The sequence below is a fragment of the Semicossyphus pulcher genome, unplaced genomic scaffold, assembly GCF_022749685.1.
Source record: "Semicossyphus pulcher isolate SPU_LCO1_2020_fin unplaced genomic scaffold, fSemPul1.0.p SCAF_11, whole genome shotgun sequence".
Classification (NCBI taxonomy): Eukaryota; Metazoa; Chordata; class Actinopteri; order Labriformes; family Labridae; genus Semicossyphus; species Semicossyphus pulcher.
In genome coordinates, this window is record NW_027211615.1 from 25,718,069 (window position 1) to 25,743,073 (window position 25,005).

Consider the following 25,005-nt stretch of genomic DNA (forward strand, 5'->3'; position numbering starts at 1 on the left):
GTTTTATTTACTGTTACTGTTTCAGGTTCAGTCCAGAGGAGTGTTTACACGGGAAAAGAGCTTGAATATGCCTTCTTTGTCCACTCGCTGTGTGTCCTGGGAAAACTGCTCATCTACACCAATGGGAGGAAGCTCTTTCCCATCAAAGTGAAGAAGCGCAAAGGTAAAAAACAAGACTGCTCTGTAAACAGTATTGTCCAAAGAATGAAGGGTATAGTTTTAAATTTCCTACATAGTTGTTTCATGTAAAAGGTTTCAATGCGTTAAGAAAAAGTTTGACTTTTTGGATTTTATTCTTGTTATTCCCTGGTGGAGGTTTTTGCAAAAGGACTAAGGTCCTGTGTCCACTGAACGCATTTTTTCAGGCAGAAAAGCGCTGACAGGGCGCTGGGATAAAGCGCCTGTACAGTGAGAGAAAAAACACTGCACGCATGTTTTGTTTCTATGACAACAATAGGTTTAACTTACTACACAGCTAACAGCAAACTTACAACGTGTAGGTCAATAAAGGCACAACTCTTACCAGCAACATTTAGTGTCCGGCCGATCTGCTCCCACAAACGGGCTTTTTTGTCTCTATTGCGATACTGTTTGTTTGTCATATCGTACATCCCTTGGTAGACAGAAACAGCCAAAACAAGTTGCTCCTCCATGTTTGGTGGTAACCAGGGTGACGAGTGGCGCCCAATCTGATTGGTTGCCTGAAAAAAGCAGCATTTACGACACCAGAGCGTTTCTGAAAAGTTCATTGATTTTCAACTCTGAGCGCTCGGAGCAGCCGAACAAAAAAGGCAGAGCGCTCTGAAAAAAAGACGCTGCATACGCTCTGTCCTCATTGGGAACAATTGAAAAAGACGCTGAATACGCTCTGTCCTCATTGGGAACAATTGAAAAAGACGCTGAATACGCTCTGTCCTCATTGGGAACAATTGAAAAAGACGCTGAATACGCTCTGTCCTCATTGGGAACAACTGAAAAAGATGCTGAATACGCTCTGTCCTCATTGGGAACAACTGAAAAAGACGCTGAATACGCTCTGTCCTCATTGGGAACAACTGAAAAAGACGCTGAATACGCTCTGTCCTCATTGGGAACAACTGAAAAAGACGCTGAATACGCTCTGTCCTCATTGGGAACAATTGAAAAAGACGCTGCATACGCTCTGTCCTCATTGGGAACAACTGAAAAAGATGCTGAATACGCTTTGTCCTCATTGGGAACAATTGAAAAAGACGCTGGCGCTCAGAAAAAGGCTCTATGTGGACATGGGGCCTAATACAACTCTAATATCTCTGAGGTTGATATGAAGCTGTATCAGCTGTAGGTTACCTTAGCTTAGCACAAAGACTGGGGGAAACTTGGCGTTTTCTAAAGGCAACAAAGTCCAACTACCAGCAGCTTTAAAACTCAGTAATTAAGGAGTTTTATCTTGTTTGTTAAAACTCCACAGAGCCTGAATTGTAACAACAACAATTTTTCATTAAGTGGGGGTCATGCTGCTGATCCGCTGGTTGACATGCAACTGAAATAGTCCAACATATTTATACCATCTCCATTTGTACGGTCTTAAAATGTTGTTTTTGAAGATACAACATGTGAGATACTGGTGTTTAATTTAGCACACAGCTACTTCCTTTGTTTTCTGTCTTTATATATATTTACCTGAGAAACAGGAGAGTGGTATTGATGTCCTCATTTAACTTTCCAGATAACAATTATGTATAAGTTTGAAAATATGAAACTATTCCTTTAATGTCTAAACATTGTAAAGAGTTAATGCTCTTTATTGTTGCAGCTGCAGGACTCAGATGAACTTTCTAACGTTTTACATAACTGGCTTGGAGTTACGGGGGAAAAGGGATACTTTTACGATACCAGCAGATAATCTCATATAGGAATGTGTCTGTCAGTTTACACATGCTGCCACGCCTGCCTGCGTAGCGATTTTTTTCCTCCTCGCCTTAATCACTTTTAAACTTATGTAATTGCGTGAATGGTACTCAAGCAGACTCATTGTCTACTGTCAGCGCTCTAAAAACTTTTATGTAACATTAATCACCCTCCCAGTAAGTCAAGAGGCAGACGAATCATTGAGTCAGAGCGGTTCATATCGATCGTAAGGAAGGACCACTCTTTGGGTGGAGGCATGGAGATCATCTCCTCGCCCTTATGTGTCATAATATGTGTCAGTTCCTTAACAAGTTTCTATTGTAGAGTTTATAAACACGTTTTAGATTTTCTTGATATCTTTGATTGCATTTTTTGTTTCATCCTTGGATTTATTTCCCAATTTTGCCTCTGTGCTTTTTATATTTAGACTTCTCTCATAGACACACACAGAACCAATGAAGAGGACTTTAAATGTGATTTATTATCATATTTTATACATTAAGATCACCATTTAGTTACTATGCAAAGAATTTCAGCCATCAAACAGCTCTGATATTAATAAGTAGATTACATCCTTCGTACATTCTTCTCCTGTCTTTTCCTTGAAAAAGGCGCATGTTTTTTTTTTGCTGCTAGAAGAATAAATAAATGACAATTACTTATCATTCTGAGCAACATTTTATACTTGATGTGCATATCACATTTAAATGCTATGATGCTGATAGGACTTTATTTTTCTCTATATTATAATGTCCTTTTTTAAGTACATGATTGATGATTTAAAGATATAATCTCTTTGACGGCACCCGCGGTGATAAATGATAATTGCGGGAGCACACTTCCCAGATATCCAGACAGTGCCGCATGTGTGACGTCCACGGTTGGCTCCGGTTGTAACTCTTGATTTTCCTGGCTGACGGTCGCTTTCCTTTTCAGACTGTTTGCTTCATCTGAGCGTCGATTTTGTTTCTTTTTCTTTGGATTTTCACTTATTCTGGAAGTTGTATCTGTAGTCATCCATCTTTTCTTTGTTTGTTCAGCCATAGTAGATTACTGTTTACTCGCAACACTTGCAGAGAGCGGAAAAGCAGCCGCTTAGCTCCGCCTACCCTCTCTGGCAGACCAACCACTGCTGGCTGAAGGAAAATGCGTCACTAACTGGGCGCCGCTTGTGATTTCTTCCGTGAAAGCCGCCACAGACACCCAGTCTGTAATACTGCAAATGCAAAGGCTTTCATCAGTGGGCCATAGGCTCAATCACTGTTGTGTTACCTCATTCAGCGATAGATAGTGACTTAACATTTATTTAAATGATAATCTTGATTAGATTATTACTTTAAGGTGTAAAATGTCTAAAAATAGTAAAAAACATTGTCACAATTTCTTAGGGGATGACCAACAATCAGTCATAAACATTGATATATTGATTGATGATGTCAAAGAAACTAAGAAAAGCAGCAAATCTTTACATTTGACAACCTGGAACCAGCAAATACTGACATTTTTACTTCATGAATAGGATTGATATTTAATCTATCGGTTAATTGGCTAATTATTTCAGCTGTTATATGCATATCAGTTATGTGTTATAGTATATTTTGTGCTTTATAAAGCCTTGTAAATAGCTGAATTTTTATGTCTGGGTTCTTTCGGTTACATATTGAAATGACAAGTATGTGAATCCACACATTTCATCTGATATCAGGCAATTGTAAATCACAGCAGACACTAAAACTCATCCTGGCTGTAACATTTTTAGCAAACTGTGCGCCAAGACGATCCTTGTTGTCAAGGTTAACAACATTTCAAACACGCACTCATACTTCTTTCCCTCTCAGCAGCACCTTTATTTTTATTGTCCCTGTCTAGACACAGAGTTACCCGACTGATTTAATACTTTATCACGTCCTGTTTCAGATCCACTCAGCCTGACGGACCTGGTTGTTCTCCTGATTAACATCCTGTACCAACACCCCAAACCTACTCAGAGTGACACAGCACACACAGGTGAGCCCACACGTACTCACACAGGGAAATAAACCACATCATGAGTTTCAGCTTCCTCGTGGTTTCAGTAATGATTGTGAGTCTGGAACGAGGAAACGTAGGGGCGCTCCCTGTGAGGCATAACCATAACTTTTATCTCTTAACCTTGTACTAAGGAGCAACCTTTCTGCTAGTGATCAATAGTGTACACACCCTGACTATCAGGGGATCATCTTGATTGGCTGCTGGAGGGGACAGGCTCTCATGGTGTAATATTTTACCTGCAGTCCGATGACAAACACCTGCATCACTTGTGAGAGTATTTATTGTATTATATAATGATGCTACAGGATGCAATGTCAGTAGACACAGTATTTAAGCTTTAAACTGCTGTGTGTGTGTTTGGGGTCAGTTTTAATTATGATAAAATGTATTGACATGATTGTAATTCAGCTACATGATGCGTAGATAGAGTCCAAACACAAAGCAGAAGCATTCATTCAGTTGTAAAAAAAGGTTTAATCGACCCCATTTGTGTGTTCAGACTCCCTGTCGCCCAGCGGCCTGGTGATGGAGGTGCTGTGGATGCTGTGCGAGAGGACGGAGTGTGCTGCAGAGTGTCTCTACCAGACCTCTGTCATAGAGACTCTGCTGGCTCCAGTTATAGCCCTGCTCAATGGACAGCAGGTCAAACACACTCACACACACACGCACAAACATACACACACACACACATACAGCTCTGGAAAAAGTTAAGAGACCGCTGCATATCTATAGGTTTGTGTAAAAGTAACTTTTGTTTTATTGTAAAAAACCTTTCTCACCACTTCCAAATCAAATCTTCTCACTGAGGTCTTTTGTTTTCAGAAAATGACGACTGATTAAGAAAACCAAAAGATGCAGAATAGAGCATGAAAGAGCTTGAATAATGTAAAGAAAACAAGTTCATGTTCATGTTGAAACAACAGAATACTAATAATTTAACTCAGGAAGAGTTCAGAGGTCAGTATTTGGTAAACATCCAGTCTGTCACAGTGCTGTTGGGTGACGTTAGGCCGCTCTTGGAGCAGCTCGGGTTTGTTCGATGGCTTGTGGCCATCCATCTTCCTCCTGGTCACATACTGGTTTTTAAATACACATCACAAACATGATGGAGATTCATTCATACAGATAGTTTCATGCAGAAAGTTTGGGATTTACAGTATTAATTAATAATCATCAGTAAAAAGTTAAACTAACTCATCCTGCCTTACATCATTCTTATAAAACATTTTTCTCATTTCAACAAGAAAATATTGCAGTACAAATAACAACAACAGAGTAAGCTTTGTAAGTAAGTTCTGATCAGAATGAAGCCTGTCCTGTATCAGTAGACCCTTTATATAACAAAAAACCTGCAGCAAGTAAATTATCCAGACCTCAATCATAACTTTCAAAGACCCCCTCCGCTGAAAAATCCAGTGTTTAACCTTGTAAACATCTCCATGTGGTGTTCTTCATGTGCTACTAGACATATCAGGGACAACATCAGCAGTCATCTCCATGGCTGGGCCTGTCTGCTTTTAAACTGCAGTGTACCAAGGACAGGCTGAACAACACGTTTTCAGATTGGCAGGTTTGAGACGTCACAAACCTAAGGAGCCAATCCCGTTAATGGACAGGGTGATGCTATGCACATCATTATGTGTAACCTATGGCAACTACCTGAGCCAGCTGTAACTGTCATCGTAATTTTGGCAAGCTCACTACTGACAACTAACGTTAACGTTACTGCAAATAATTACCACATTTCAAGCTAGCTAAGTTTCAACAAGTTGCCACTAAACAATGGCAGGGACGTGTTTTGTTTTCAGGCGGGGTGGGAAATGTACATAGTGGGCGGGGCCTATGCAGATTCAGGAATCTTTAATGAGGGAGACGGAGGAGATGCCTTGGGAAGTTTTTTACAAGGTAATTAAACACATTTTGCAGAAAAAACACGTATTAGACACAATTTATTATTATAAGCAGACATTTTATCTTGAAACATGACTGGAGCTGCTCTTTAAAGATTGATCTCAACACTATATGCGAGTCCTAAATAGTTTGTTTCAATCATGTAATCAGGACAGTTTTTGTCAACGGGCAGCCTTTCAAAAACTGTGTGATGTTGCAGAAGCATTGCCGAAGAACAAAGCTTTTTGTTAGTCCCATTATTGTCAAAGTTAAAGATGTTATTTCAGTTGTTATTATCTCACCATCCCTCCTTGGAGTCTTTGTGTTTCTGAATAAGTTTGGTAATTTTGTCTATTTGTTCTCTGTTGTTTGCAGGCCAAATTAAAATCACCTGCAGCTACGCTGACGCTCATCGCTGATGTCCTGGCTCGCATCGCAAACACCGACAGAGGATTAGCTCTCTTCTTATACGAGAAGAATGTAATCGTCGACAACAGCGAGAGGTGGGACAGCGTGACTGAATTATGATTAATACACAGTGTAATTTTGTACCTTTCATATACTAATGAATAAATTACATTTTCTGACTCAAGAAGTTTTCAACACAGTTTGCATAACAAATCCTCTGAGTTCTGCATACAGAGCAGATTAGGCCTGAGGATGTGGCTGGGTTGTCAGTCACTTTGATTAAATATCTTCTACGCAAGAGTCATTACAGCAAAAACTCCAAAATACTATGTTTCAATGAGGACATTAAGGTCACTTGGAGCTTATTGTAGCTCCGTATTGTGTTGTAATTGGCTGACCCTGACCAGTTTGTAAGTAGGGTCAGTCTATTGTTGTGAATGAGCAAAAATACAATGACAAAAGCTTTTACCACTGTTGAGCTGGGATGACTAATGTGCCCTAGTCTGCCCTTAATTCTTCCATGTACGCCCTCTGAGTAAAATGTTGAAATAATGAGGATATTAAAGCGCACCAGTGACTTTAATCACCATTTTTCTTGTCACTGACTGAATTTAGAACTCTAGTTACGACAGGGAGAGCCTTAGACTAGCAAGTAAAAAACTTAAAGCATGCAAACAGTTCACTGAGGTAGACATGACATGACTTTTTTTTTAGCTCTTTGACACGAGTTAACGTGTGCCAGAGGTGCCAAACACCTCATATTACACACAATAAAATCTGTCTTCTTGTATCTCTTGTCAGCATATTTCATTTTGCCTGTCTCCCCTCTCCTCTGCAGAGCCTCCGCTGCTCATGTCATTGTGCAGTTCACCCTCCGGCTGCTGGATAAGGAGCTGTCATCACTCAGCGATTCTGACGTCTCCCATGCATTATGCGGAGCATTTATCTTTGTCTGCAGGCAGATATACAACACCTGTGAGGGTTTACAGGTCCTGCGACCCTATGGCCTGCACAAGGCTGTAGCTGCTGCATGGAAAGAGGTACAAAACAATATAACACTGATAAAACATTCTTTTTTTGTGGTTAAAGAATATACTTTTGAAAGTTTGTCAGTGGCTTTTAGTAGAAAGTTTAAGTAAAAATAAGTTAAAACAATTAAAGCAGAAATTTCCTGTCACCTGTCAGTGGCGCTAGGAGCATCACTGAATGATGCCGTATCAGTGTGTTTAGGCCAGGACCCTTCTCATAGGTGGAAAGTCTGGGTTAGATTGGAACATGTACAGCGGAGTTAGATACCACTTCCTGTTTCATGGCTAATCATGCAAGTTTGAGCGCTCGCCCCGGCCACGCCCTTTGAGTTTTCTACAAGATTTTGATAGCTTTTCATCGCCCAGGTCTCCTCTAGCTGTACAGTAAATTTGAAGTGGACCGGGTGAGCAGTGTAGGAGGAGTTCATCCAAGTTTGACTCCTGATAATGGCCAAAATTCACAATTTTTTCATATTCGTAAGAAAATTGTCGACTTCCTGTTGGGAACTTTTGACATGCTAAATATGCATACCATATTTCACACGTGTAGGTGAAAGTAACCTCTATGGAGTCCCCTTTTTAAAAATATCAAGGTGGCGCTGTTGAGCCACTTTGCCACGCCCATATTTGAGACCAATAAAATATCACCAATTCTGATGTGCCTGCGCAGTTTCATGAGTTTCTGAGCTGGGTAAAAATGCGATTAAAAAGTGAAATAATAATAATCCTAGCAAACATAATAGGGTCCTGGCACCTGAGGTGCTCGGGCCCTAAACAAACAAAAGCTCGTTAATATTTGGGACGTCAGTTTGTTTTCTGAAACTACCCCAACAGTATTATTGTCTGCCTTGCTGACTCAACAATAGTTGTGCGTGTTTGCATAAAGCAGATGAGATTATGAAACGCTTTAGAAAGCAATAAAGACTTATAGTATTCGTGTTGCTGCATGAAATGAATTGTTTATTATAGGCAGACTTTGTAATGCAAGAAATCTGGCCCTTTATTATTTGACCAATCCTCCCAAATAAACATTGTAAAAGTTGCTGGATAAAGTTTCTATGTGCACCTTTTCTTAAGAATATCTAATGGAGGGGCGTCCATGTCTAATGATGAGTTTCACCAGCTCGAATAGTCCTGTCATGTTTCATTTGCTTGATGAATGCAGTGTTCCCTCCTCAGTCCTTTCACTGCAGCAAGAAAAGCACCACCACTGCTTGCAGAAGAGGGAGTTAACAACCCATTTTAATACACTTTCTATTTTTAGAATACTCCTTGTATCATAACAAAGCACTATAGTGGACTACATTTAGTACTGAAGAACTGAAAAACAAAACTAATAAACAGAAGTGAAAACAGAAACAGCTACAGTTGAATGTGCAACCAAAACCAAAAATAACAAAGCACTCTCACTGCAGTACAGGTAGAGAGGAGGCGTAGAAAAGACTGTCAGTGAGAGTGTTTTTAACTTTTAATGTCTCAGCAGAAGATTTCTGTAAATACAGCAAACAATCCGCCTGTTACGTCTTTGTTATCTAAAACATTTGTGTCAAAAATTAACTTGTAGGAGCCAGTGTGGCTGTCACTGTCGGACACTTTTCCACTCTCACTTCCTGCTGACTTCGCCAACTCTGTTAAATATTAAAGATCACGTACTGCACGTAGACGCAATGTACTTTAGGATCGAGTCTTAATCTAAATCTGATGTCTAAGTGTTGCATAATATAACAACAACGTTGACCTCACTCCACCCAATAACAGAGCATGGCCCCTCAACTTTGTGGTAGTCATCCTAAAGAGGCATGTGATTTTAGATAGCTCACATGGGAAGAAAATAGATTAAGGTTAAGGATAGTTAAGGTTTGATTGGGTAGAATGGCAGGGTCATCCTTGAACATGCACATTTGCATCCTTGTGATTTGTTCTAGGTGTGAGCTCTCATTTCCCTGTTTAATTGTTGATGATGTTCTGTATTATGCCATATGTGCTGCACAACTGTCCCCTCGTGGGGCCATAAAGCTAACCTAACTTACCTAAGCATATCACAGAGTCCATAGGAAGTTACATCGTGAATGTGTTACGTAAACATGGGGGTCTTTAGGTCTGCGCACTGCAATTTTACAAGGTAAAATAAATGAGAATGATCAATTTTGTGTTATTGAATGACTAATTAAAGGTTTTAAGATTTACAATATGAAGTCAATACATAAAAGGCTTATGGTAGACAAACACTACAGCTATTTACATTTATACAATCCCCCAACAGCTTGGGGGGCATGTCCATGTGCAGCCCCCTCACTCTGACATCTCTCCATTAGTGCATGTTCATAGGGTTCTGTTTGTTCATGTCTGTATTTCGGGCCTATGTGTGTGCAGCATGTTTGTAGAAACAGAGTGAAAAAATTGAATTTCCCCTCGGGGATTAATAACATACGTCTTCTTCTTCTTCTGCTCCTTTTTTTCTGCTACTTCTTCTTCTTCTGCTGCTGCTTCTTCTCCTTCTCCTTCTTTTTCTTCTTCTTCGTCTTCTTCTGCTGCTGCTTCTTCTCCTTCTCCTTCTTTTTCTTCTTCTTCGTCTTCTTCTGCTGCTGCTTCTTCTCCTTCTTCTCCTTCTCCTTCTTTTTCTTCTTCTGCTGCTGCTTCTGCTTCCTTATTTTCAGACTAGTTCCTTGTCAGAAAGGGTTCCAACACCGGTACCTGGAGCAACCGCTGAAACATCAACCCAGGAGCTGCTGTAAGGCCATACACACAAACACACACACACACACACACACACACACACACACACTAAAACAAATAGACACAGTTAGAGCTTTTAATATTTAAATCCAAGGCATTATACATTATAAAGGTGGTAGTAAAGAGACTCAGCTCAGACATTTAACGTTGATAGCTTTCCACCTAATACTCCAGGACTTAGATATGATAACAGTTATCTTGTTCAATTGCCAAATAAACACACCCAACACCTTTTGATGTTCACATGCCAGCTGAGGTATTTCAAGGGATTGCAAGTATCAAAATAAACCGTGTTTGCATAGATACTACTTATTTGAAAGTGGTTGTTAACAAACCAGATAACAAATTACATAATGTCACATTATGGGCGGCAGGTTAAAGATATAGATTTGAATAGGGATTAAGAAGCAGTTTGGTTGATGATTGCTAAAAGACCATAAAATCAGAACATACTTAGTTGACACCGATGTTAATCAGCCTCTAACTGCAACATGTGGGGTGGCCTCTGATACAGGTACACCGTGCAGCACACAGCGTGCTTTTGTCACCAACAGACACTCACACAAACACTTGAGGCGTGGTCAGCATTTCATAAGGCGAGAACTGGTGTTTTTCTCAGTGTGTAAACGTGCTGTAGCACTGCAGCTTACTGTCTGTCCCTATCTTTGACTTTGAAACAGGCACATGTGGGAGGAGACGTTGTTGGACAGCCTGCTCAACTTTGCTGCAACTCCTAAAGGCCTGCTGCTGCTCCAGCAGACAGGAGCCATCAACGAGTGCGTCTCCTACATGTTCTCTCGCTTCACTAAAAAACTACAGGTAATAAAAAACATGATTTTCTACGATGCTGTAAAAGTATAACTGTGGGTATTTTTATTTTGGTTCTTTTTTGTCCAAGGTATTCTCATCTCCACTACACATTTTAGGGAGGTTTATCCCAACCTTTATTTATAGACTGTAGGTTTATGCACTACCCTTTACAGCACTACCCCAGTTCACACATGCACATGTACACACAAACCCACTGCAGATAGTACAAAGGCACAAAGGCTTACTCCCCTCTCCCTTTCCAGTCCTGCAGTCCTACAAGTGGTGGTGCGGCAGACTGCCCAGACTTTAGTGCAGAGGTGCTGATGTTGATATAGCTTGATCTAACTATTTCATCACCTTTATGGAAGCCCTGGAAGATATAACTTTGGCAGTGTCTCGGTTTTTCATCCGCCTTGATAGATCCTCCCTCTTTCATCAATGTGTCAAAGTCACATTATGCTGTGCCGAGTGATTCTGTGCCACATTACTTTGAGTTATAGTGAGGCAGACCTGAAACCACAGCAGGATTAGAAAGGAAGTCAGTCATTAGACACGGTCGGGCGGTTGAAAGTACATTTGTTTAAATGTTGTAGCGTTGTGGGGTAGTTAGACGGATGGAGGAAGAGGCGATGTGCGTTGCTAGCTCAACCGAGCCCAGATTTATTTCGTTCAGTGTTGCCAGATCTGTTTGACAGTTTCCAGCCTAATTACAACTCAAAACCAGCCCAACTCAATAAAAACCTGCCCAAATCATAACCTTGCCAGAAACAGTAGTGCGCATGCGCCGACCGCAAGTGCAGCCTGTTACATTTGCTCCTGTTTGTTTCCTTATTTTTTCCTATATTTAGTCGTTAAAAGCTGGATAATATGTTGACACAATATGGTGATATAAATACTGCCTATACCTATACTGTGTAAATAACTCTTATGTATATATATTTTTTTTTGCATGGTAACTCTTATTTTGTAATTAACTTTATTTTTTCATTTAACTTTATTCTGGCAATTATATTTAATTCTGGCATTTATATTTAAATCACCATAGATCCACTTCTCAGCATTTAATCTTTATCTCTTATTTTATTGTATATATAATAAAACGATAAAAACCATTACATCGAAATAGACAACAGATCATATTCATCCAAAGCTTCATATCTGCATCAAATAACCACAGATAAAATGTTAGATGAATATGCTATCACAACCCCAAAAAGTGCAGTTCGACTACCAAATAAGCTACACAAATCGGCGTTGTGGCGAAACCACAATAAAGTGATCAAATACTGTCATGAAATGTGACACCAAAATCCAGCCTATTTAAAAACTATAGGATTATGGAGGAATGAAACTGCCAAAATAAAACATAAATAAATAAAAAATATGAATAAATGAATATGACATTAAATGCACCAAAAATATTTTAAAAATAAGGCATTATTTAGGCATTGATTAGTTTAAGAAATCTAAAAAGAAACACTGTCAATGATAATGAAGTCATAGTAAATCGTCCTCCTTTAATAATAGGATTGAGTACAACTCATGTCAATCAAATGGGTAAACAACGAGTGAGTGGAAACCACAAAATCTTTGTTTTGGACCATAAAATCACAGCTTGTTTGGTGCTCAAAACCCCGCCACATGTTGACAGAAGCAGCCCAAAATTCATCTACCAGCCCAACGCAATTTTCCCCAGTCCAAGGTAATCAAAAGAAGACCAATTGGGCGGAAACCCGCCCAATCTAGCAACACTGATTTTGTTGTCACAGCAACAGCTAACCCGAGGGTGAGGTATCCCCGGAAAAACAACAAACATTTTGGCTAACTGCTTTTCTCACTTAGCTCTCGCTCACTCAACGTGCATCTTCTTTTCCCGCTTAAAAGAAGCTTCATCATAATAACTCCCTCTTCCCTTGGAACTACTCTCAGCCAATTACCCACTATGGTGGACACCTCCCTCAATAAACCACTGCAAAACAGCAGCAATCATAAACAGGAACGTTGCAATATAAAACAACCATTTGTATTAGACTGTCTTGGAAATCTAATGCATTAAATGCTAAACATATAGCATACATAAAAATAGATTACAGTGTTTTGTGAGTGCAAAATATGAACCCATGATAATGAGAGGGGGGAAAAATCACATTAGCTTATTATAAAACACGTATGCATACTTATTAGGCTGTTGTATTCTATAATGTCCTATCCTGCAGAATATAATCTATTATTAACCCTTTATTCATTCTGTTTGCCTCCATCATCCGTATCCCTACTTCATTCTGCAGTCTATGTGATTATTAAGCCACAGTCATATTTCCTGAAGACTATTTTGTATTCACGAGAAGCCTGGAGGCTGTTACATGCTGCTACTCCCACACTGGATTTAATTTATTAATCTCTGGACCCTGCATATGCCGTCCATACATAGTGTTGTCTGTGATTCATATGGTAGTCACACATACTCTCGGACTTAGTGCAAACCTAAGCTAATCCCCGATGGGCTTAATTTACTGCCATTGTTTACACACTGCTGTAATTGCTTCTCTCAGCTGGTATTTCACTTTAATTATGGAATGTAATTATTTTGTCTATTTTTAGTTGTGAGATTGTGTAGTAATAAATGAAGGGTCCTAACACTCAGTTTGCAATGAGATTTCTCCTCAGTGAACTAAACGACATGATGTAGGGCCTCGTCAGGATTCTAGCAGTGTCATAGCAGAGTTTCCACACTGAGTCTCCTTTTCTCTCAAAATAAAGCTTTGATAGGCTTTATTAAAATGTTTATCACATGTTTTTCTATACTGTCTTGACCTCTTATTCATGTCATGTAAGAAAAGTACTGAAAATTGTGAGGATTATGGGGTTTGTTGTTTGTGTGTTTTCCGCAGGTGAGTCGCTGTGAGAAGTTTGGATACGGGGTGATGGTGACCCAGGTGGCAGCGACCTCTCCAGGGGTGGTGGCTTTACACAGTTCAGGTACTTTTGCTCAAACAAACACTTAACAGCTGTGATGCTCCAGGCTTGTAAACTGTTTTTGCCAAGTTGACATGAAACAAGCAACCAGCAACATCTTATTGTTGATCAAGACAGAGTAAGAGGAAGTGTACACTGCAGTTTTTGTCAGGATAAAGACAGTATGTTATTTGATTTAACTTTTTTACAGCTTTTCCTTGATATCTATTTTGTTTCTTTTGCTGTTATGGTTATTCACATAAGCACCAAGGAAATGTCTCTGTATGTTAAAACCTACTTGGTTATAAAGCTGATTCTGAACTGCTGTTGGACAAGAAATGTAAACCCTATTATAATCATAATGTCTGACCCAGCATAGTAAATCTGTGAATACATTCCAAATGTCAGAGACTTATTTATGCTAGATACAAAGGACTCATAGACATCTGCATGAGCATAGATAATAGCCTTCAACTTGTGTGTGTGCAAATTGTAATATGGGGCATCTGGGTAGCTGAATGGTTAAGACGAATACCAAATAATTGAAAGTTGTCATCTCTCTCCCTTTATGTTTTGTGGCTATCTCTACTGTCTTCTTTCAAGGAAGAAAACCCTGTTATAGTATAAGAATGACCAGATTAGTAAATAGAAAGTGGTTATCAGTTTGCATCACTAAGTGTTAGATGAAATGCTTTAAATCTCACTGTATATAATATAATCAGCTCCGACAAGTTTAAGTGTGCCTCACAGTGAGAAGGTTCCCAGTTCGAGTCCCAGTTCAGACGTAGTGGGCCTATGTAGCCCGGCTTCCTCCCACAGTCCTAAGACATGCTTGTTAAGGTTCATTGGTGACTCTAAATTACCCGTAGGTGTGAGCGTGAAAGGTTGTCTGTCTCTGTGTGCCAGCCCTGTGATTGACTGGTGATCAGTCCGGGGTGTAACCCCACCTCTCGACCAATGACAGCGCTGATGCTCCAGCCCCCCTGCTACCCTGAAGAGGATAAGCGGTATACATAATGGATGGATGGATGATGCTGTGTTGCAGGTTTTGTCCGGGCCCTGGTTGTTGAGCTGTGGTCTGTTCTCGAGTGCGGCACTGAAGATGTCAGAGTGGTCCGTCCCAAACCAACACCCATGGACCCCATAGACAGGAGCTGTCTCAAGGTATTACATACGTTACATTTAAATTAAATAGGACTGTAGTTGTTGTGGAATTGTAATTTATAAGTGGAAAACTACAAGCCGTTTAAACCTTGTGATGGACTCCTCCTGGCAGTAGGCTTTAGATTCAGTCTAGGAAAGATTCAGACTTTTACAGGAGTGTGTATCTGTATGTGAGTGTGTGATGCCGGCCTCTGACAGGAGCCAGGGTTTCTCTCTGAGCGAAACTATCCAACTGAATACGAACAGCCAGTGAAGTGTGACCTGTGTCCTGCCACTGGTGACTTTAAAGCCGGCCTTATCTGTGGGTCAGCTGCCAGGTTACATACTTACAGTCAGAGCTTCAAGTCCACCTCAGCCAGCTGAGAAACAGCAGAGCCCCAGTGCCGAGTTTGTGCTGGAAAGAGATAAAATGTGCATGTAATGACGACTTGGGCCTTGACCTCTGTGAGACAAAACAAACTTTATAAGTATCACAGGGGAATGAGCTCTGGTGCATGTATATGAATGGTAGGGGGATCGGCAGCTGCTTCGCCTTTTACGTGTTTAGAATTTCTTTTAATGTGTTGGATTCATTTTTATGCATGAAGACATAAAAAAACACAAGCAGGCAGAGAATAAAACATCAGTCACATAAATCACAGTCTGTGATGAACCTGTGAAACATTCAACAGACCGGAGCAGATGAAAGAATACAGATTTCAACCTCAGAAAAACACGCCTTTATATATTTCCACCATCATTGCAGTAGTTACAGGCTTTGTTCTTCCTTTCAAGCTGTGTCATTAAATTAACAAACCTTCATTTAAATGTGAGTGTGTGTTTGTGTGCATATATCATTACTTTTTCTTTGATTCCCATGTATTATCTTGTTCTTCTTGATCCTGTGATGAGAGCAGGAGGACTTCATGTCTTCCTTCAGGCACTTAAAGTATAAGTGCTCACATGCACTTAGCATCTTTTTTATTTCAAGTTTACTTTGGGTTTTTTTTAAACATATTTTTGTGTACTTATAGGTCTTTATTTAGAGTGACAGGCCAGTGGATAGTGTCTGAAACAAGGGAAGAGAGAGAGGTGATGACATGCAGCAAAGGGCTGAAGGTGGAAGTTGAACCCGGGGCCGCCGTATCGACGTTGGCACCTGTATACGGGACATGAGCTAAACCTAAAAGGGGGGCTATTACGCTAATTTAAAGCTTCATATTTCACTCTGTGATACCTGTGGAGTAGCTTAGCATCATTTACAGTAAAAAAAAATCAAAATTTTTCTCACACTGGTTCTCTGTGCAAGCCCTCATACAGCCTCTACCTGAAACCCAGCTCTGTCCCTTTAAGAAACCCCGCCCCTACAAGCCCGCTTTCTTCTGATTGGCCAGCTCTCGGAAGCCTGCTGAGGCTGCACTTTGTGACGTCATAAAGTGCAGCATGTCTAATAAACTGTGTGAAACCTGGCGTTCTCAGCAGCCTGCAGACTGAGCTGAGCAGCCTGGGGATTACTCCAACATAGTTTTACCTACAGATTTGAAACTTCACCCACGTTTAGTCTGGACGTCCAACATTGTAACATTATGTCTGAAAATGTGAAACAGCACAACACCCCCTCTTTAATCACCTTACATTTTCTCCATGGATTTCTAGATACTTTAATTCACTGGCTTGTTGAGCCATAACATTTTTCTTTCGTCGTTGTGTCTGTCTGGTATTTGTGTTTTGTTATTTCAAGGTTTGTTTTTCTAGGAATGACCTCTTGTGAATTTATGAAACATATTCTTCTCTGTCAGTGTACTGAATGTTCTGTCTGTCTGTAACCTTGTGTTGTTTTGCACCTGCTGTCCTAACCTGGTTTGTCTTAAGAACAAGACCCCTTGTCTCAAAGAGATAACGTGTCTAAAAAAAAAACCAATGATACAAGAAGTATCACTGCATTTAAAGCCTAAGATAGTTTTCAAAACAAGTCCCATGGGGTGCTGGTTTAGCTCAGTTGGTAGAAGAGACGTCCCATGTACAGAGGCTACAGTCCTCGTCACACTGATCGCAGGCTCGACTCGCTGCCAATCATTTGGTGGATGTCATCCCCCACTCTCTCATCCTCACATTTCCTGCGTCTCTCCAACTATCCTATCCAACGGCAAAAGCCACTAAAAAACAGTCCCTTGACAGAAAATAATATAGTCGATAAAAATGTACACACATATTTTACACTTTAAAACACAACCAATATTGGGGCGACGGTTTAGCTCAGCGGTCAAATCATGCGACCCATTTACAGAGGCCATAATCTTCAAAACGGCTTTCGGCTCTCATCCTCACCTGTCTCTGACACTACCTGTCCTCCTCTATCAATAAAGGCATAAAAAAGGCTAAATTGAAAAAAAAGGTGGCACAAATTTGAATACAATTTTAATGAAATCATCCAAAATATAAGAGGAGGAGGGTTTCCTAGACTCAAATTGAGTTGGTTTGAGTTTCAGAAAGGGATACACGTAGAAACCGTGCTGTGAGAATAAAGGCATTTTAATTGTTTAAAAAGAAAGTACCTTAGAGTTTTCTTTTGATTAAAATGATCATAACTTGTATTTTCACTCTGTGTCCCTCTTTATCTCCTTGCTTTGTTTTTACTTCTCTCTCTAACCCCCTTATTGTCTGCCTCACTTTCTGTCTCTCCAGTCCTTCCTGTCCTTGGTGAACCTGCTCTCCTCTTCCCAATCTGTGTGGGAGCTGCTGGGCCGGCAGCCTCTTGCCAACAAGAGTGAATACACCCTGAGAGAGATGCCAACCTCCATTCCTGTGAGTCTCTTTTCACACGGACGTGCAATGCCTCTTTCGGCCATTTGAGGGCATGTTTGCACTTTTTATTCTGTCCCCAAACATCCAGCACCCAAGCAATTGTTTAAAGTCGCACAAACCTCCTCCTTCTTTTAAACTCCCAATGCACTGAGGATGATGTACGTTTCTCACCTTACGCATCATAAATACCCACACTGGTTTTTTTTTTTTGCACCATAACTGCTGCGTGATTCTTCAAAGCCTGTCGTTTTACTCCGCAGGATTTGATTGACAGGCTGATCGCTGTGAATTCAGATGCAAAGATTCATTCCCTGTTCCACCACGAGCAGTCTCACACGTTCGGCCTGAGGTGAGATTGATATTTTTTCCATATTACTTAACATCAGCGGGGAACACATGGTATCGGATTAACACCTGGTGACTGCACACACGTATGCACACACACACACACACACACACACACACGCTTCAGCCTCCGGCGAAGCAGACTGACATGGTTCTTTATACTTTGATTACCCAGCACGGAGAGGCTGATGAAAGGATTTCTGTGGATAAGAGAGAAATAGGCTGGGCTGTGTGGGTGCGTGTGTGTGTATTTCTATATTTATGAAGAACTGACATCATAACAAGTGAGAAGGGGTTGAAGAAATTCCTTCAGAGTAAAAGCTATCTTCAGCTTCTGAGTTAAGGGTAGACGCTCCTGTAAATACTGTTTCAGGTGGTTATCTAACTGTCTTAATTAAGTACTGATGCCTCTATATGACCTACAAAAACCATCAACATGAGGATGGACCGAGTTGTATGTAAGTTAACATGTTTTAGCTATGCAATGAACTTGTTTTTGAATCACGTTGGTAAAGTTTGTTTCATTTAAAAAGTTACATATTTTATTTTTCGGAGCCTCTCCTTCCTCCTGAAACAAACACGCCGTTTTGCCATTCAGAGGTCAGACCTTAGCCACGATTGGCTGACAGTATTTAGAGTGACCGCGTAGCCCCTCCCTACACGTGGGGCAGCGGCCGCACTGCACGGTCACTTCAAAGTTGTAGAAAACATGGCTGCTCTAGGATCGGTTATTCGGCTTTATATGTACGAGCGAGATTCGCCAGGAGGTATCGGAATGGTACGCTGAAATCTTGAGAATGACTTGACTACAAGCTAGAGCAAGAAGGCAGCCTGAGGTGAACGACGGTGAATGGCGATTTGTCAATTTTAGCGAGAGGGAGGTTCTACGTAGAAACCTGCAGCTGTTCTGAACGGCCCGTTTCAGAGGTGACCTTTTTAAAAATGTGATTCTGGAAAAACACAGAATTATGCAGTTTTCACAGTGAACAATTAACACCCAAAAATGTGAAACCCATGAACAATATGAGAATATCATTTTTAAAGATTTGGCCCCTTTAGCAGGAAGCAGGAGGGATGGCCTCGTTAGCTCACCTGGTAGAGGGAGCGTCTAGGGGTGGCTGTGGCTCAGTGGTAGAGTCGGTCGTCTTTCAAACGGAAGGTTGGAGGTACGATCCCCAGCTCCCTCAGGCTACCTGTCGAAGTGTCCTTGGGGCAAGACACTGAACCCCAATTACCCGGTGGCATAGCCAACGGGTATGAATGTGATAACTGATTGACAGTTGGGCACTTTATGTAGCAGCCATCAGTGTATGAATGTGTGTGTGAATGTGATATGTAGTGTTAAAGCAGCTTTGAGTGGTTGCAAAGTCTAGAAAAGCGGTACACAATCCATTTAACATACAGAGGCTCAGTCCTCACTGCAGCGGTAGTGGGTTCGATTAAAGCCCTTGGCCCCTTTGCTGCAACTCATCCCTCTCTCCCTTCCCCGCTGACCTTCTCAGTTTTCCTGATCAAATAATGCCAAACAATAATCTTTTAACAATAAAGGAAGCAGGAGGAGATGTCCTTACAAAATAAGATGCACGTAGGGCTGGGCGATATGGCCAAAATCCTGTATCACAATATAGGATTTTTAATATCTTGATAACGATATATATCACGATATATCATGTTTGCTGGTAATTTACCATGAAATTTGATGAAATAACCACGTGGTAAAGCCTATTTTTGGATAATACTGGGTAAATTAAATATTTGACAAATAAAAAGTACAGAGTTTCCGTTTTCACTTGGGCTGAGCCTGAGTCCTTTTCCGGACTGGATTGCAAGGATTAGAACGTAAAGCATGACGTAAAAATTGCCTTAAAGCATTTCAGCCGCTGGTTTTTTGACTTCACAATAGAGACGATATAGAAAAACACATATTACAGACTTTTTCATATCGTTTTAACAATATAAATTGTCATATTGCCCAGCCCCAGATGCACGCATGTACAAAGCAAGATTAGCAAGGAAATGCAAAGAAGGGAATTGCCTGAAGAAATGGACAGTGATAGAGAAATGGCAAAACACACAGTTCAACCTCACTGACTCATTCTGACTTGGCCCTTTACCTCTCAGACAATTATGTAATATGTCTCAGTTTTTCTGAAATACATTGTGAGACGTGGCTGTGACGTGACAGTCCATGGAGGCTATATTCGGGATGAAGCACAGCCAAAGGGTCTTTATAGCGGAAATAAACCCTGACAGGTAATGGACTTAGATGCAAAGCGTAGTTTACAAAGTTTTCCGCCACCAAATTAAAGTTATTTCCAATTTTATGAAGAAGAATTAGAAGTAGAAGAAGAAGAAGTGAAACATCTTTCTTTCATTGCTTTTAAAACAAATGTAAACGCCAGCCAGATCAACATCTCTACGACATTGAGTTTACTGCTTCTGTCAAGAGGGGCCGCTAAAATCAAATGAAAGTTCCTCACAGCTGCTTTCATTCTTCATTGTAATGCTGAACTAAAAAAGCCAGTAATTGCAAAGGATATACCAATATCTGTCTGAGGAAGGCTGCATAATTCAGCTTAGGGATTAAGTTATGCTTTTTGTTACGGTTAATGTGGTAAAAATGTCTTAAATATGTTAAAGGTAGATAAAAAGAAATCCATGCAGGGGTATCTTTCCATACACAGGTATGTCTTTGTTGTGTGTGCTATGTTACGCCGGCTGCTGTGCATTCCTCTGCGTCCTTTAAGGCTCTCTGAATCACAATAGCTCCGACTTGTTTGGAGCCGTGCTGACTCACTCACTCTCTCTGTGCCTGTCAGTCAGCCCACTCCCATTAACATCCAGAAGCCGAGTGAAAGGAACAAGATGCTCTGTTCGTTTACCATCCAGACTGATGGATTAACTGACAAAATCACACTCTGTGACTCTCCGCACGTCACTAAAAGTGCTAAATGTAGCATTTTACAGCCAGTAAGTCTCGTCATACCATGTTAATTTTGAGGTATTTGTTTATTTGCCTCAAACCAACAACTTCTGAATTAATCTCCTGCATTATTGTTTATCCATTAACAAAATGTAAATAGGGTTACCACAGCTTGACTGAAGTACTTGTTTAAATGTTTTTGTTCTGCCTTGTGCATTGGAAACCCAAATAAACATACGGCGGCCGACAAGGGCAATCGTGCTGCAACAGCCCCTAATGCTTTCCAATGGATTTGCATCGTTTCTGTATTTGCAGCGCGTTTGATGTTAATGCATTTGTTTCTGCCTTTTGCCCACGTTTTTCCATTTTCAGCGTGTTTCCGTTGTTGCATTTGTTTTGAACTTTTGCATCGGTTCTGAATTTGCAGCCTGTTTATTGTAATGAAAACTGTTTGTGCCATTGCAGCCTCGCATATGTTTTTTACTTTAATGTTAAAATAACTTCACCAAAGAGCTTCACATACCATTGTATTACAACTAGAGTATATTTAGTGTCAGTCGGGCTGCTAATCTACAGTACATACCCTCTTTATCACCCAAGTAAACTCCAGTTGAACCCAAAAAACTCTTAAACCATGTCCTGTTGCACACTGTATCACCTCCAATACTGTGGTGCCTGTTTCCATTTGATTTTCTGATTATGCTCAGCCTGCAGGAATATGCAGCACGGTAGCCTAGACGTATAGTGCTTTATTGATCCCAGAGGGTAAATTTCATCGCTGAAGCACAGCTACTCCATACAAGGACACTGTATTCATTAATAAAGAATGTGTCTAAAGAGATGTATGAATTAAGAAGCACATATAGAGAGAGCAAAGGAAATAAGGTTGAATAGAAATGGTTCTAAAGGATGTGTAGATGTTGGCAGTGCAAGCTAAGCTTAATAAGTATAGTATATAGTTATGCAGTATAGTATGTACATCATTCACGTGTATACATTTCATTATTAAGTCAGTAAAATCACATGACATTTACAGTGGGTGATTCAGAACTCCTACAGACTTAAGTCCAATGTTTGCTGTTGTTTTTGCTCATTTTTGGTCTCCTCCATCCCGTAAGGGAAAAATATGTCTGTTTTAGCCAAGGGGAGATGCAGATTCGGACCATTATTAATTCTCTTTAGGTTAACCACTTCCTTATTGTACCATTGTTTTTACATTTGATGTGATATTATTGTAAAATATCGGCTAAAACTCCTTGTGTTTTGCAACTTTTGGAAAAAACATGCTTCTTTAAATATCTTTTAAATGGATGTTCTCATATTTTCATGGGTTTCACATTTTTGGGTGTTCACAGTGAAAAAATGAAAACTGCATAATTCCTTCTTTTTTTCCAGAATGACATTTATAAAAAGGTCGCCTCTGAAACGGGTGGTTCAGAACAGCTGCAGGATTCTACGTAGAACCTTCCTCTCGCTGAAATCGACCAATCGCCATTCACCGTCGTTCACCTCAGGCTGCCTTCTTGCACGAGCTTGTAGTCAAGTTGTAGTCAAGATTTCAGCTTACCATTCCGATACCTCATGGCGATTCTGGCTCGTAGAAAATTGATATGTCCCAGTTACGATGAGTCAAACTTAGCTTCTTCACCTTAAAAGGGCTCTTTGGGAGTTGTTACCTGGCAATATCAACACATTTTCGTGTCAAATATTGCTTGATCCTTATGGCACAAGAAGTTTATGACATCACCTTTGTCCAACTGAGGCTGGTCCAGTTTAAACTATTGAGCAAAACACAGGTAAAACAGCACCTACACAAAGTTTCTCACGTGTATTAAGCAAAAGCTTCGTAGAAGGCAGCTTTCATGTAGGATCCCCTCTCTCATGGTACAAGGCTGATAGAGATAATATGTTCTAAGGTCCTTTGACAACCAAAAGAGGCAAATGCACAGAAATGTTTGCTAGCTGACTTAGGTGGATAACCACAGCAAGAGGATGGGGGTGTATGGTATAGTCTGATAGAGGCTGGCAGGAGAAATCTCCTGTTGCACACAGGTTGCATGGGAATAACAACCTTCCTGTTGCTGTTCAAGGAGGATGCTTCAATGCAGACCAGTGAAACCTGCAGCAGTTTTGCACACACTAAACCTAACCATAAATAAAACATGGGCTAGCTGTTGCCGTTCATGCATTGGAGAATTGAAACTTATCCTGGCGCTTGCATCTATTGGATGATGAGGTTTTTTCAATACAGCGGTGTCCTTGTCTCAGCGATAGAGGGCTTTTTAATTGCTTTAGTGGTGAGGCAATTACTGTCTCTACAAGTAGCCTATTTAGTGGAGAGCAGCGCCCCCTGCAACTTAGATATCAGTAAAGCTCTGCAGTGAAAACAAACAAACCCTTTCGTGTTTGATTATGAAGAGGCTTATTTTTCCACCTCAATTTATTTATCCGACTGTCTACAAGGAAGGAAATAGATTAGCTTGTGTAGTTCAAGGCAAACTGCTTCATTAGTACAAAAAGTTTCTCCCTTTGTATCATGGCTGCTTGATAAAAACAAGAGTATTGACTCCACACTGGTCCGCCTTCAGGGTCAAACATTCACACATGATATGTATTAGTCTTTTTTAAAATAACGCAGCTTTGAAAATAAAGAATATGTCTTAACGTCTGGCGCTCTAACGAAGCAGCGTGCCTTCATCCTTCAGGGGGAATGTGTCCCCTGCCTTGCAGACAGTGTAACCCTGCTCAGGCATCAGAAGCACCTTCCTGTGTCTTTCATCTCTGTCTGATCCGAGCAGCGCTTCCTCCTCTGTGTGTGGCGTTATTTTTCTGATTCTTTCGTTCGACACTGGATCAATGGTATTAAACAGAGTTACAGGTAGCATAAAAAGCTTTATTTTTGTATTTTCCACCGAGACACAAAGTTAGTTAGAAATGTAATTATACTGACACCTGGCTGCCAAACACCTGCGTGATTAAGAGACTTTGTGTTCACATTAATTGCTGTATATAATAAACTTCTGAGGCGTCCCCATGCTCAGCAGCTGCATGTCTTCCCTGCCACTCACTCAGGCGCTTATATTCTGTGAGGCGTCGTGCTATTTGAAAGGGCACGTCTGACGTTATCATATATTTTTCATTTTGTCAACTAATCTCTCAAAAAAGGGAATTGAGAGATGACTGGCTGCTCTATATCAAAAGTGCATCAAGCATATGTCTGGTGCAGAAGAAAAATGAGGAAAAATATAGACTTTAGAGCCCTGACGTAGACTGTGGTTGAAACCCTTCCTTGTTTTTACATTTTCATTTTAATAGTGCCTGGATTGTCTTTTAGTTTTTCAATTTCTCAATACTTTTTGACTTTCTTATCCTGTCCGTGGCACTCAGGGGCACTGATTTGGAGTGGCTAGGGCTGTTGTCTTACAGCTAGATGGTTCAAATCACGGTTCACATGAAGTGGGATTTGTTTGCATGTTCTCCCTGTGCATGCGTGTTTGCATGTTCTCCCTGTGCATGCGTGGTTCCCAAACAGTCCCCACAGTCCAAAGACATGCTCGTCAGGTGAATTGGTGACTCTTAAATCGCCCGTAGGTGTGAATGTGAGTGTGAAAGGTTGTCTGTCTATAAGTGTCAGCCCTGTGATTGACTGGCGATCAGTTCAGGGTGTAACCCCCCTTCGCCCAATGGCAATGGCAGCTAGGATGGCCTCCAGGGCCCTGCAACCCTGAAAAGGATAGATAATGGATGGATCCATGGATGTGGCCATTAGGATAATGGATGGATGGATAATGGTGGCACTTGTCTCCAGGACCATTGGGGTCACAAATATATCATTGCTAAGGATTGCTAAAACCACTGTTTTAAGTACAGTAAATAACCCCCAAATAGGAGTAATTAATGACTTTTTTGGGACCATTTTCAGCTGGATATTAATTTGTGAATGACTGCTGGAGATTACCAGCTACGTGTGAACAAGACTAACATGTAGAACATGTGATTAACGTTAGGTTCCAACTGATACATTAGTTAAGTAAGTTAAAG

The 25,005-nt window shown here is 40.6% G+C and overlaps 1 protein-coding gene across 1 annotated transcript in view; it reads left to right on the plus strand.

The window, feature by feature from the left end:
- Positions 1 to 25,005, plus strand: part of tbc1d32 (TBC1 domain family, member 32) — a 102,926-nt gene that overhangs the window by 10,467 nt on the left and 67,454 nt on the right. Inside the window, exons 13-23 of the mRNA XM_069657376.1 lie at positions 26 to 163; positions 3,808 to 3,897; positions 4,421 to 4,563; positions 6,187 to 6,314; positions 7,058 to 7,259; positions 9,905 to 9,978; positions 10,664 to 10,802; positions 13,685 to 13,772; positions 14,794 to 14,912; positions 17,577 to 17,696; positions 17,957 to 18,045. Of these exons, the coding sequence (XP_069513477.1) occupies positions 26 to 163; positions 3,808 to 3,897; positions 4,421 to 4,563; positions 6,187 to 6,314; positions 7,058 to 7,259; positions 9,905 to 9,978; positions 10,664 to 10,802; positions 13,685 to 13,772; positions 14,794 to 14,912; positions 17,577 to 17,696; positions 17,957 to 18,045 (1,330 nt within the window). The remainder of the gene's footprint in view (positions 1 to 25; positions 164 to 3,807; positions 3,898 to 4,420; positions 4,564 to 6,186; positions 6,315 to 7,057; positions 7,260 to 9,904; positions 9,979 to 10,663; positions 10,803 to 13,684; positions 13,773 to 14,793; positions 14,913 to 17,576; positions 17,697 to 17,956; positions 18,046 to 25,005) is intronic.